This window comes from Phalaenopsis equestris, unplaced genomic scaffold (genome assembly GCF_001263595.1).
Source record: "Phalaenopsis equestris unplaced genomic scaffold, ASM126359v1 Scaffold000134, whole genome shotgun sequence".
NCBI lineage: Eukaryota > Viridiplantae > Streptophyta > Magnoliopsida > Asparagales > Orchidaceae > Phalaenopsis > Phalaenopsis equestris.
This window is the reverse complement of record NW_018164576.1, coordinates 486,517-501,017: the sequence shown is the minus strand read 5'-3', so window position 1 is coordinate 501,017 and position 14,501 is coordinate 486,517. Positions and strand designations below refer to the sequence as shown.

The 14,501-nt window shown below is 36.0% G+C and overlaps 1 protein-coding gene across 3 annotated transcripts in view; it reads right to left on the bottom strand.

Annotated features, from left to right (window-relative positions):
- Nucleotides 1-5,827: 5,827 nt before the first annotated feature.
- LOC110021362 (polypyrimidine tract-binding protein homolog 1) overlaps nucleotides 5,828-14,501 on the bottom strand; it is a 36,566-nt gene continuing 27,892 nt past the window's right edge. For 2 of the 3 annotated variants that reach the window (XM_020719823.1, XM_020719824.1), the window contains exons 6-10: nucleotides 8,253-8,310; nucleotides 8,073-8,177; nucleotides 7,895-7,976; nucleotides 6,640-6,752; nucleotides 5,828-6,413 (exon numbers count right to left, since the gene is read on the bottom strand). In XM_020719823.1, coding sequence (XP_020575482.1) covers nucleotides 6,006-6,413; nucleotides 6,640-6,752; nucleotides 7,895-7,976; nucleotides 8,073-8,177; nucleotides 8,253-8,310 — 766 coding nt within the window. In that variant the 3' untranslated portion in view covers nucleotides 5,828-6,005. The remainder of the gene's footprint in view (nucleotides 6,414-6,639; nucleotides 6,753-7,894; nucleotides 7,977-8,072; nucleotides 8,178-8,252; nucleotides 8,311-14,501) is intronic. The other variant, XM_020719825.1, reaches the window with a different exon arrangement.

Below are 14,501 nucleotides of genomic sequence, written 5' to 3'. Positions count from 1 at the left end.
TAGTCACAAAAAAAGACTAAAAAGCATTGCGACGCTTGGTTGCAATGAGGGCGACAAAAAGGCATTATCACGCTTATTCACAAATGAAATGACTGAAAAATGCCCTAAAAAAGGGTTACCGAGATACAAACTACGACATTCCAAAAAAGCGAATATAAAATATAGAAATTTTTTCTAAGGGTCTAAAATTGCATTTAACGAAGATTTTTTATTTCAAAGAAAAAGAGGTGAATTATATAAATGAAGCAACCATGATCGTAAAAAACCACCACATGCAAATGTATGATCGCATGTAATAGTTGATTAAAATATCTTGTTTTATTCATATGGATGTCTATTAAAAAATTCAAGTGTATAAAATGTAAGAAAATGAGAGAGAGAGAGAGAGAGAAATAAGAAACCAAATCTACGGGTCTTCAGGATGTGTGTTGGATTGTCCATCATCCACCACATTGTCACTGTCAAATTCCTCGCGATGTTTGGAAGCAGAAGGAGCGCCGTAAAGCTTCCCGAATTCTTCAAGGTTGGAATATTTAGGGTCGACCATCCCCACCCGAGCGAATGCATTAGTCACAATTTTGCAACCAATCTCTTGGTATCTACTTGAGTAGTGAGGAGCTCTTCGACGGTTTTCATTTTCTTCTTGAACCACTGAAATTTATTTGGATGCTATATTTAGCTCCATCTGAATGTCTTTCATATCAAATTCTTCTTCGGTTTCATGGTCACTAGATTCGCCCTTTCTCGTGCCTTCTTGCCTTCTCCTCGGATTTAGCTAGCCTCTCTCTCATGGATAAATAAATGGAGGTCAAATGATGAGTAGATGATAACCCAAGGGTTGATAACAGTCGAACAGTTGGCAAAATTTGACCGGGTAAAATCAAGACGCTCGTCTAAACCTCCAAATCAAAGAATGTTTGTGATCGTAGAAGCATAACCTACAGATGGTGAGTTAAGGGGAAACCAATCTCTCTCAATATTGATCATGTAAAGACTTGAATTGGATTTCATGTAAACCTTCAGCTGATCCTTTTATTGTGGAATCCATCGATCTGCCCTCCTTTCTTACTTCTTGAAGAACTCGGAAGAGAAGGATCGAAGCAAATGGCCTTGCCCTTTCATTTGCGCACAACTGAGTCAGTGGAAACAAGTCATTCTCTCAAGCCTTACACTGAATCTCCACCTCAAAGGTTAATCTTCAATCTCCACCTGTGGAGACAGATGACTTGCCTCGACACTTTCCGACGGGTAAATAAAATCAATCGGGAGCACTAGAAAGGTCTCTTGAACTGAAAGATACCCTCTATGAACCTTCAGTATCTGTCGGAAAATGGGATGGAGCACATCATCCCCTGAGTCACCTATGACTATTGGATGAGGTTTTCATTGAATCAATATTAACCCACCTGTGACTTTATTCTGAATAACAACATAAGTTTTTGAAACCAAGTGAATGAAATCCAAACCTAATACTTTTCCCTCAGATGGTTTAGCTTCTTCTGTTCCCTATTCTGCTTCTTTATCCCCTTTTTTCTTTTCTTTAATGTCCCCTTTGAAAGCCAAGTTGTCTTATCAAGTTGTCTCTTTTCATCAGTCTCATCAGAAGTAGCCCACATCTCTTTTGTCATCGAGTAGTATTCCTGGAGATTCAAAACCCGATTAACATTTAAGGGGTTGATATATCGAACCACCGACAATTGTCGCTGAGCATGACCTGCTCCATTGCCTTCACCTGGGAGAAATTACTTTTGTTTTTTTTTTTCTTTTTGTACAAACCACCTATGGCTCTAGTTGAGATGCCCCATTCATTACAAGCACTCTAAAAAAGTGGAGCTTCCAAACTTTTATCTTGTTTTCCAGATCGATTAAATAAATTTTTTCAGTAGTTCCAAAAAACGACATACCCATTCGACTCAACTTGAAGGTAGAAAATATGCAAAATAGTTTGTGCGACCAAGGGACGCCTCATCTGTGCATATAAATCACGTATATCATTACTCCAACAATTGAGTTCAGTTTCACTTAAGCTGTGATAACACCATATAAGTTGAAGATTGAACAAAGCTCGGTACATAGTGATAGTTGAAATCCACAACAAAACTGGTTTCAATAGAAAATCAGATTATCACCTAAGTAGCCAGTGGTTCGGACCTCCTCATCCACTTGCTCTAAGACAACATTTGTGATGTAAACCCGTCTAGTAACCTAATCTCAAACTCAGTAAGGGTTGATCTCTCATAATTTCCGACCAAGCCGAAGATCTAAGGAGGGGGCCTTTGAACTTCAGAAAAAAAATGTAGAGAGATAGGCATAGTTGGAATGATCAAAGTTTCACTTAAGTTTAACCCAATTTATAGGTCCCCCTTTGGATGTCGAAGCACCGCATTGGGTTCCGTCAAAAATTTCATTTCGATACAACAATTAAGAAAAATCATAATTACTAAATAATGGAAAATTTTAATGATAAAAAGAAATGTTTTACGACCAAGTCATTAGCAACCACAGGCAAAACCAAACCCAAATTCATTACTCATGTACAGCACACTCCCTCCAAATTTGTATTTTTATTTCTTTTCTTCTTCGACATGCACATGACAAATAGAACTGGCCACTCAAAAATCAATAAGTTCACCCCTTAGGGAAGCCAGCTCAGCTCGAAGACCTTCCAAGTCCATCACCTGGGCCCGGAGTGATTCCATGCCCGCAACCTTGGCCCGAAGGACCTCTACCTCAGCAACTTGGGCTTGAAGAACCTCAAGATTTGCATACACAAATGCCAACTCCTACGGAAGATCCAAGACGGTGGCTTCTTGTTAGAGATTAGCAACCCGAGCAAGGGAGTCCATGGCCTCGTCCATATGACAAACTAACGACCCATGAGACTTCCCGCGATTGTCAGTTTCACTCTTTGGGTCGGCTGAAAGGGGTGTTAAAACTAGAAGAGGCACCAAAGTGGATACCCCTTTGTCTACAACTTGATCAGAAGGACCAACATGCTCCGTTGGCTTGATTTGGCATGTGCCACTAGCGGTAGAGAATTAATGATGTCCATTATTTTCTCTACAATAATTGAGTTGATGTTACAACTGTTAATGAGAAGCCCGAATGTGAAAGAACCACAAAGTTACCAATCATTCGGTCTATTCAAGATGTACAGAAGCTCTTTGCGATGAGAGAAGTCAGACCACTGTGAAGATCTTTCTCGGTCAGTAGCAGAGGAGGACCATCCTCCTCTGGTGAGGCCTTAGTTTGCATAGCCTCATCGGCTAAGCAACAGAGTAGATCATCTGCCCTGGGAGGAGCATCACCTTGAGTGTTTGGAGCTGGAGGATGAAGAAAAGTAAATTCCATTTGCAAACTTGCATAACGGACCTCAAGGGTTTCCCCTCTTGAGATGGTAATTGGGCCGACGTTGACGAAGCAGTAGAGGGTCCAATACCTTTCCTCCCTTCTGACTCCTTGTCAAAAGTTGTAGTGAGTCAGATGATTCACCAGCATCTTCCACACAAGGTAGTTTTGTAGTTGGATGTTTAACTGGTTTTATCGATTTGACCGGCTTTTTTTCCCCGACCATTTTCTTTTCATCTTTTTTTCTCTTCTCAGTCGTTAACGTCTCTTTGCCCACCTTTTTCTTAATGAGTGGGGAGAACTGTCAAGTTTCCCTTTTATTTTGTCTCTTGTGGGGTAGGTTCTAGAAGTGGGAAGTCCATAGCCCTTTAGTAAGGCTTCCTCACTCACTGACTTTTTGGCACGACATATTGGTTCGCCTAAATGACTGACTCGCAAGAAGAAGAAGCGGGAAATGAGAATAAAGAAAAACACACTTTGCGCCCTTTTCATAGAAGAAAGGGGAACGAAAATCAAGAGTATAAGTTATGATGATATTTATCACTCATTATATGAACAATCATGTTTATTTAATTTTCTGATTCTTATGGAAGCTATAACTTTTAAAGAAGAGAATTGTGGAACTAATTATGTACAACAGAAATGTGTCTACATGAAATGCGAGGAGGTGATTGGAGACATAAAGAACATGAATTATTCAGCATACGATTGGTCGGTCTCATAGACTGGTCGAATGAAGAGAATGAATGACTCAATAAATACCGCACTGCCGCGTCAGCACTTATTTCCCAGTAACTACCATCATAATTCATAAAGATAAACAGTCGCCTAAGATGAAGTTCCATAGTATAGACAAATAGAACGAAGGTATGTTGCTTGTCTGATCACAGTGATTCACCCTATACCAGATGAAACAATCCTACCTAAGAATGATGTGTCTTCACATTTGGTCTCCATAGATGGGCGATCAAAGATCATTAAGCCGATCGAAGGATATTTGGTTAGTCGAATGAAATCCTAATCGACCAAAAGAATTCCAAGCAAACCAAATTGGGTTGTCATACTATGTTTAAGGCAATTACACAAATATAACAACGCTAGCAGCAGTTACGGGGTCATAATAAATATTATTCGATTACAAATATATAAATATAATGACTTATTAATTATAGTCCGTTCCCTTTTTAAATGTGAAGAACCATGTTATTTATCATATCCTACTTATGAACTATAAATAGGAAGAAAGATCATTTTCAAAAAAAAAGGCAACCATGAAACTTTTAATAACATAAGCAGTGTTCAAATCTTTTTTTTTTTTCTGAACTAATTTTTTATTCATTGGGCGTGATCAACGGGCAATTTAGTATCCAACACCTATGATTCTTCATATCAACATACATGCATTGTTCAAACCATTTGTTACTCATAAATTTATTTTAATTGCTCAAATTATAATAATACAATAGTTGCTAAATCTCGGGAAAGAGACCAAAAATGATTTCTCATAAAAAATGGAAGGCGACTAACTAGGCGAGAGTGCTCCTTTCACAAAAATAGGAGAATTATAGTGATTTTACACCAGCTTGAGATCAAAACTGTCCGTGTTAATTGATTCATGAGAAAAAAAGGGCTATTGATGAGGAAGATGGACCATATTAGGCTTAGAATGCTTGCATCATTCACCGACACCTTTTTAATATTTGATGATTGATTTCATTTTACACTTATTATTTGTTTCCTGGTCCCCAATAAAATGTTATAGATCCATTTCAGCCCTCTGTAGCTGCGACCATAAATTCTGAAAACTACATATCTTTTGAGCATAAATTTCAAGAAATTTTAGTATAGCGTAGCAGAACAAATTTGACAAATGAAATAATCGACAAGGAGAAACAAGTGCGAGGATTATCAGAAAGCCAAGATGGAAAAAGGCAACTTCTAAAGCAAGGGTCCCACTTCATTGTACTAAAGCCTCCACAAATCAAACATAGTTAAACACAAATTATATGAAGAACTTGGCTGATTTCTAGCATACTGCTCGTCATTGAGGACTCCGCATCGATCCTCACTTCATTTACCTTACGCTGCATTGCAGTCCATCAGACAGATTCACCTAGGAGGAAATTTCTGACATGGAGAAAGTTTGTTATTTATATGCCAAAAGTAACAGCAGTTGAACTCATTCCCCCACAACAGTAAATACAAAATACAAAAACCACCGACTCTTTTAACATGTCACGCGACACGATCAAAGCCATGAAAACCGACGCAGGTTGGATATAAACAAAAATGTACTAAAAAATGGAAATATACAAATTCAAAACCTCAAGTTATATTTAAAAGACTGATCCAATGTTAAAAAACCAAATAAATTGAGGAAAAAAGTTAAGCCACCGCCATAAAATATGAGGCATAAGTTGTCATCAGCTGACAAAAAATACACTAGAAAGATGACAAGATAAGGACGCTATAACAGCAATTAAAAGTCGAGCATCATCACGCCTCAACAACTATTGAAAAAACAGAGTATAGTCAACACACAAGACCACCACAAATAACTACTAAAAACACCAGCGGCGGCGGGCAATCTCACTTGTTACTCCCAAAGGGAAAAGAATTAAAAAAAAAAAAAAAGAATCACATTGAAGCCGCTTCAGCTAACTAAAATACATAGGTGGCTGCCCCGCAGATGGCGGAGCCGCTGCTTGACGAGCACCTGCTTGTGAGCCATAAGGGGGCATTTGCTGAGAAGCTTGAAGTAAACCAGCTGAAGTGGAAGGATGGGTTCCGGAGACGGAATATGGGGGTGCAGATGATGGCCCAAATGTTTGAGCACTGTACGCTCCAGGAATCTGGGGGTGGTTGTAACCACCAGGTTGAATCCCTTGCCGATTAGCATCCCACCCAGGCTGACCGATCAAACCTCCATCAGAAATGGCTGGAGTGCTATAGACTACTGATGATGCAGGTTGAGGAGCACTCAGCCAACCAGCAGAAGAAGTTTGAGGCATTGAAAGAATGCCTGCATCAGTAACTGTATAATCCCTGCTTTTATCACTGTGTGCCTGAGCAAGACAAATAAAAATCTGAATATTAAAGATAATGATAACGCATAATTAAAAAGCACCAGAAAGCATACTCGAGCGAGGAACATAATTCAAAATAATTGACCAAAACAACTTTTAATTTTCCAATAAATAGCACCAAAAGTTCTCTACTATTAAAAGCAACCTCTGAACTTAAGAGTTACTTTCCTTGCATTTATTTTGACACAAACATACTTATTTATACCTTTACATTGAGATCAGTATGACGAGAGTATGACAGATGAAGCTTACAATAGCCACCGTCATAGATGCAATGCCCCTCTAAAGCTTCTTTAGCAACTGCTGCAGTTGTCACGTCTAAAATAACGCAAGACAGAATCCATCAATATTTGTTATAAGCCAAAAAAAAAAAAAAAAACTAGTCGAAACTTCTAAAAAATCATTCTTTTTAAATAGAACTACAGAGAGTAGGAACAACAATGGATAACCAATTTCTTATGAAAACTACTAGAAAATCAGCATTCACGTTGAGGGGAAATTTTCATAAAAGGAAAAGAACAAATGATTTCTCTCTCCTCTGCAATTAGGCATTTCTTTGCTATCAAAAAGTTTCGAGTAGTAATTGTTAGAACGACTGTTATACTCATCCTAAATCTGGACATATAATGACATTTCTAACCACGCGTTGCGTTTCTCAAATAGCACTTTCTACAAATTCTTTGGTTAACCAACTCAAGCCTCGTGCGGTCTTCATCAAATCCAGATTGACATCTAATAATAAATTACTTGAGGCTAATCTGCTTCAATGTTTGGACCTCTGGGAGTAACTATTTTGCCAGGATTGATATTAAAAAGCTTTTACTGCAGTAGCTCCTATCTCAATCCACTGGATTATTGTTTCCAGATACACCTTTAATTGAACCCGAGCCAAAATTTTTGGCACTTCCGAACAGTTGATGCTGGAATAAATTTGGTTCTCATCTTCATAGCTAAAGTGGTGGCTTATTGCATTTAAACCTCGTATAGCTATAGGTTTTGGTATTTCATTTGTTTTGCAATTCTTTGTCTCTGAAGCTTGTTTCATTTTGTAATTCTATTACCTTTTGCATTTATTATTTGAGTCTTACCTCTAAATATTCTAAGAAAAAAATCTAGCTCCAAATGAATCACAACAAAAAGAATCCAATCCCTTCCAATCGCATTTGGAGTAACAAACAAAATTGGCATTAGACACACAAAAAAGGAAATCACACGCCTAGAAATGCCCTATAGATTATCGCAAAATGCTACGTAAGGTAATAAAACGTGCACTATAACAGTATATTGGAGAATTTAATAAATGCAAATGCAAATTAATACTTAAAATGTGTCCTTGATAAGAAAGCAAAACAAAAAGAAAACAAAAGACACTTCCAAACCTTTTCTCAGTAAAATAAAGAGCAATGAGAAAGATAAAGAAAATTCCCACAGAAAAGGGATTAAATTGAAATCCTGCATACCAGGGTACTGAACTAAGGCCTGCATGCCACCATTCTTCTCAAATATTGCAATTTTTTGGACTCTACCAAATGCCGAAAACACCTGTAACAATTTTGGCAAAAAGGGAACAAGAAAAACTTGATGCATTGAGCAAAATTTTCTTGTAGACCACAAATGATAATACTATCATAAGCTTACGGTATGAAGAACATCAACTGTGACAGCATATTGCATATTCTCAATGGAAGCAAGAAGAACATTACTTTCAGGTTCCTTTTTCTTTCCATCAACACCAGCGGTAGGCTGCATAAGAAATTTCCTTAAGAGTGCTAAAAACTCAACATAAAAAGGTGTATCAGTGATGTAAGAGGGGCAAACCTGTAAAGTGCCCTCAATTGCAGAAGGATTCACGGGAAGATATGGGTTTGTGTAATCTCTACGAGGGAAACCAAATATGTATGGTTATAAAAAAATGATAAAAAAAGGAGGCAATTAGTGTGCAGTGATACAATCTATAATGCCAATGAATTATTAATTCTGAAAAAATTGCAGCAAAAAGATTCAGTATCTACCAAAAACCAGCCAGATCTACAATAAATCCGCTCACTAACTGCATGAAAATAAAAATTGGCAGAAAAACATGATTGCTGGCAGTATAACCTAGACCTTAAATCAAAATACAAACATTAAGCAAGAATATCAAGATTTAATAGATTTGACAAACATGTTTTATGAAACATAATAAAGAGACAAACAAACATATAGATTACATGAAATGTACTAAAAAACTATAACATGCATACATACATACCATTATTATATTTGTACTTAAGCATGAAACAAGCACAAACATCTCTGCATGAATGAGACTAATATAATAAAACAAAATTTTGACTAATATTGAGATAAGACATTCAATATATGGCTACATTATTATCATTAAATAGGAGGGCGAAATAGAATGCTAAAAGAATATGTAACCATGTTCTGCAGCATTGGCTATTGAAACAGAATTTTTAAAACCCAAAAAGATCAATCTCAAACCCTTTTTCTCAGATATATGTATAGCTCCAACTCATTCAATTCATAAGAGCCAAGTCGCATGAACTCACATGTGCCATGATAAGCAAGTTGAATGGAACTTGCCTTGGTCATATTAAGCTAAACTACAAGGAAGTCGCCTGGGTAATGTGAACCAAGTCACATGCCAGAATTTAAGTCAAAGATCTCACAATCCAAAAACCAACCACTAAATCCTCAAGCAAGTCGCCGTCCGGAAGTTTTAAAGAGCAGCTCACTTGAACATCTCATAGAAATTAAAAATTTTTACAATAGACAATTTAACAACTCATCTTCACGGAGAAACTTCAAGTTGATTGTGCAACTATATATGCATGGCCATATGCCTCTCCCACTCTCTCAATTCAGTCAAATTAAAAGATCCTACTCAGAACAATCTTTTAGTGACTTAGCCTGATTAAAATCAGTTTCACATCCCTAATCCTATAGTCGGGCTCAAACAATCCCCAGCAGAAAATCTTGGACAGAACATTCTTTTAAATACACCAAGTATGGAGGTAGTGCAAACTAGAACACAATGGCAGCCAAGGCTGTGACTAAACTCCCCACAGGGTAGTGACAACTCCTCTAGGCAGTTGCATCGAATAGAAAACCATCCAACCAGAGATGTACAAAATGATCAGATAAGTTCAACAATCTGCTTCCTAGCCACCTCCCAAAAAATCCAACCACCTCACCAAAACACCGCCGACAATTGATCAACGCCCAGCTTCTCAGATTCCTGATACTCGTCTTGCTACCAAGGCAATTTTGTTGCCTTCTCACTATATGAGAAATATTTGAGTTGTTTAGCCATCAAATGCTTTCTATTTAGAGACCATAGAAGAGAGATTGCACAGCATTTAAACATACAACTATGAGCTCGTACAAAGGTGGGTCAAATTTGCCTAGCCACTATTTTGATTCCATTCTCCATCCTTCAAGAAGTTGATCACCCAAATTGGAAGTGCGAAAAAAAATTATTGAAAAACTTACATTTCCTACTAAACATGAGGCAAGCGCTAATTCACATGCTTCCATGGAAGGGTTGTCAAAACGGCTCGTTGTTCACGAACAGCTAGAATTCGACTCGTTATGTAGCTTGTGTTCCATTCATTCGCTAAACAAACAAGTCGAACGCAAAAAAAAAAAAAAATTGCGCTTGATATATAAACGAGTCGAACACAAATAAAGTTTTGTTCGTTCGAGTTCGGCTCATTTTGGCTCAATAAATTATATATTTATATAAATACATAATAGATGAATATTATTTTAAAACCAATTAAAAAGATAACTATAATTCAAATAGCTACAATTCAAATTGATGACAATTATATATATGCAATTAAAAAGATAACTACAATTTATATATATACATAATTGATGAATACAAGGCTACACAGATTTATAATCAATTAAAATTATTAATTAAAAAATAGAATAAATATATATTAATTTATATTTGAATGAATATTTTAATATTAATAATAAGATTTAAATCTCGCCCCAACCCTTAAACATCCCACGACTGCGTTACTAGTTATCAAAACGGCTTGTTGTTCAAAAACAGCTTGTGTTCGGCTCTTTCACAGACAAATTTTTTTAGCTAGAAATATAAGCGAGTCGAACACAAACAGTAGTACTTTTTAACGAGCCAAACACGAACCAAGCCTAAACTCGCTCAAGCTTGGCTCGTTTACACCCCTATTCCATGGTGCACTGCCAAGCATACAGGATCTCAAGTCAACTGTTACACAAGTTGCATTCACAAAAGACCTGTGAAAGGGACCTTTCTAATACATGCTCAGGATTAGTTACCTCGATCATTAGCAATTTTTTTCCGAACTAGCCTATAGTCACATCAATACTGAAAAATACAACCAATCTCATCTCGTAAAATTTTCAATCAAAAATTGCTTGAGGTGCATTGTGTACATCCTTGTGACTGACATAACAAATAGTGTGACTAGATAAACAAGTTGGTTAAGCAAGACCTGCAAATCCTGCAACAGCTACAAAACTGTCAATCACCTTCTTTGATATTGAGCAAGCAGCTACCAAGAAACCCTTCAACGATTGCTTAATTGTTCCTACAATGATTGTTATATTCAAGATAGTTTTCATAGGTTGACAAGAGTTCAATAAATATATTTAAAAATGTATTTTCGAACAAATGTGTATTGAACTAGCAAGTTGTTGCTAAATGAGGGAGGACTTCAACTTTTCGGATAAGCACTCCAGAACCAAAAGGAATCATCACGATGCCATTCACTTGGGGAAAATGTGACTTTATATTCGCCATTACGATAGATTTCATAATCGTCTATGCGTTGAAATCCTACAATGGTATCATTGAGCGACCACATTTAATTGTATTTAAAGCAATTGTCACAAAAAAAAAAAACTAAATAGCCATCAAATTCTCAGCCTAACGCCAGTAAAATAAGACAGATTCCTTATGGTTATCAGATCTGTATAAAATGAAGACCTCCAATTGAGTAAGGTGCTTGCAGTAAAACAAATGACATGGTTTAAAAACTCAAAGATTAATAGCACAAGGAGGATCTCTTTTGACTTACTGCAATCAAATAGAACATATCCGCGTGGTCAATAACCATGTTTGTGGTTGATATCAATGCCAACATCAACTAGTCTAAGCAATTTATTAAGCAACGCAAGCAACAAGTGACAATAGCCATGACGGGCTTGTTCATGTTATCCAAAATAACTTACAGGCCTGCTTCGTCCAAGAATGTGGCTAAGTCACAAATGTTGAAAGAAAAGTAAAAGTTGTGTGTTGACTTCACTAACTCGAATTAAGATTTATTAAAAAAAAATTATCCATTATTTAGGATAAGCATCGATTGACCATGAAGTTATTGATAACTCATTAACCTCGACACCTTCTGAAGGTTATTTACAATATTTAGATGCATCTTTTTGTCTATAACAAAAACAATTTCGTAACAGATGGCGGTTTATACTTCTCCAAAATCATATCATTTAGACTAAGAATGCTAAGATGACTTATTAGCATCTGACAGATATCACTTTAAAGAGCCAAAGGGATAGGACATTGACATTTACATTGGCGATCTACTTGTAAAAATCAAATCCCCATAGTAACACATCAAAAACTTCAATGAAGAACTTTCTACCCATTGAAGGTACGCACGATCCTTAACCTTCGATTTTTAAGCTACAAGGCATCGTCCAAATAAAATAAAGGTAAAGTAAAGACTTCATTAACATGTTGCAGCCAGAAATAGCTAACAAGTTCCAACAACTCATTAACATGTTGGCGACAAAAAATAGCCCAAGGAACTCCAACAACTTATTGGGTGAATTGAGAGGCTTAACCTCATTGTCTCAAGATTAGATACCAAATGTTTATTATTTTTGAAATGCATGCATGCAAAGATAGGCAACAAGAAATAAGACATTGAAATCTACCAAGAGAGAAGAGAAAAGAGAGGAAGTTCTATTTTCAATTCATCAATCAATTTAATAAGCCATGAATCACTATTTATAAAAATAAGAGTTACAAAAAATCAGATCAACTATTTAACATCAAATCTAACAATATCAAAACTCAAATTTAAAAGTATCAAAAAGAGCAATTAATGATATTTTTAATCAAAATAAGTCCAAAGAGCATAAAAGAAGCAACAAAATGAATTGTAAAATATTCAAACCTAATTTATTGCATTGAATTAATCCCCTAAGCCTGATAAACTCTTCTCTTAAATAAATACATGTCAATGGTATAATTATTTATGTTAGCATCTTTAAAACATATATAGATAATTGAATGATTCCTTAACTGCAAAATCTAGAATCTACAAGCAATATTTTGCCCAATCATTCTTGGATCTCAATCATGTCCAAAACAATTGCCCCTATATGGATTTTCATGAACTTCAAGAAATGATTCAATTTTAAAATTACTGCAACTCCACAATCAAATCATTGTGTTTGTTATGCATGTACCATAACCCTATTTAACATTGTACAATAAAAGGGCCATCTTGATGCTCGCCTCAATGCTTTTACAAAGAAACCACAATAAGGTTTATGCCTCATTGTCCAAAAATGAGTACGCTTTCCTCGAGTTGATCTTTCCCTCAAAAAAAGCTTCAAAATTTTTAAGGCTATCCACAATTTTTTAAAACAAAATTAAAAGTAAAATTAATATATTTCAGCTATTAGCATTCACACCTCACACGCTAAATACGACAACAACAAGCTTTTATCCCTTCAAGAGGGCCCAGTTACATGAATCATTTTTCTCCACTGCGTCCTATGGAGTGTCATATTTTTCATTTAATTCAAAAAAATTAAGATCATTTTTTATACAACATGCCCTAGACTTTTTAGGTTTACCTCACCTTTTTTAAAATAAGTCGAATCTAAAACATCTAGTCTACTAACTGGATCATCAGATAATCGATGTTTAACGTGACCAAACCATCAAGGATGACTTTTTTGAATCTTGTCAGTCATTGGAGTTACACCAACCATTTCACGGATACATTCGTTCACATTGTCTCTAAATGTCAAGCCACTCGTCCGCGTAAACATTTGAAATTTATGCTTCACTTTTATAGGTCGGCATTCTGCGCCATAAAGCATTGCAAATCTCACCACCATTTTATAAATTTTCCCTTTAAGTCTAAGTGAAATTTTTTTATCACAATAGGCCCAATGCACTCCTCCACTTCAATCATCCAACGTGAATTCTAAATACCAAGAAAAAAAAGGAAAATGAAAAGCATCCATAAAAATTTATGTACTTAAAATTTTAATAATCAACAAAGTTATTATTTTAATTAACATTTTTATTGATGATTAAAAAATAGAAACAAAAAGACGAAAATACTTTCTTCTATATTGATTCTTTACACTGTATATCTACTTATAGGAATACCACCTGTTAAATAAGGAAAATTAACTAATTGGTTACAACTATTTCTTATTACATTACACAGCTAATTATGCAAGATTTGAACAACTACACAATAATTTATACAACAACAACAACAAAGCCTTAATCCCACTACGCGGGGTCGGCTACATGAATCATTTTTCTTCATTGTGTCCTATTTAGTGTCATATTTTCATTTAGTTCTAGTAAGTTAAGGTCATTTTTAATACAATAAGCCAAAGTCTTCCTAGGTCTACCCCGACCTTTCTTAACACAAGTCGAATCTAAAACATCTACTTTCCTAATTGGATCATCAGATGGTCGACGTTTAATGTGACCAAACCATCTAAGACAACTTTCTCCAATTTTGTTTGTCACAGGAGCTACACCAACCCTATCACGAATATATTCATTTCGCATTTTGTCTCTAAGTGTAAAGCCACTCATCCACCTAATCATTCTCATCTCGGCAACACTTAACTTATTGTTATGCTTCTCTTTTAAAGGCCAACATTCAGCGCCATACAGCATTGCAGGTCTCACCACCATCTTATAAAATTTTCCTTTCAGTCTTAGCGGTACTTTTCTATCACACAAAAGGCCCGAAGCATTCCTCCACTTCAACCAACCAACTTGAATTCTAC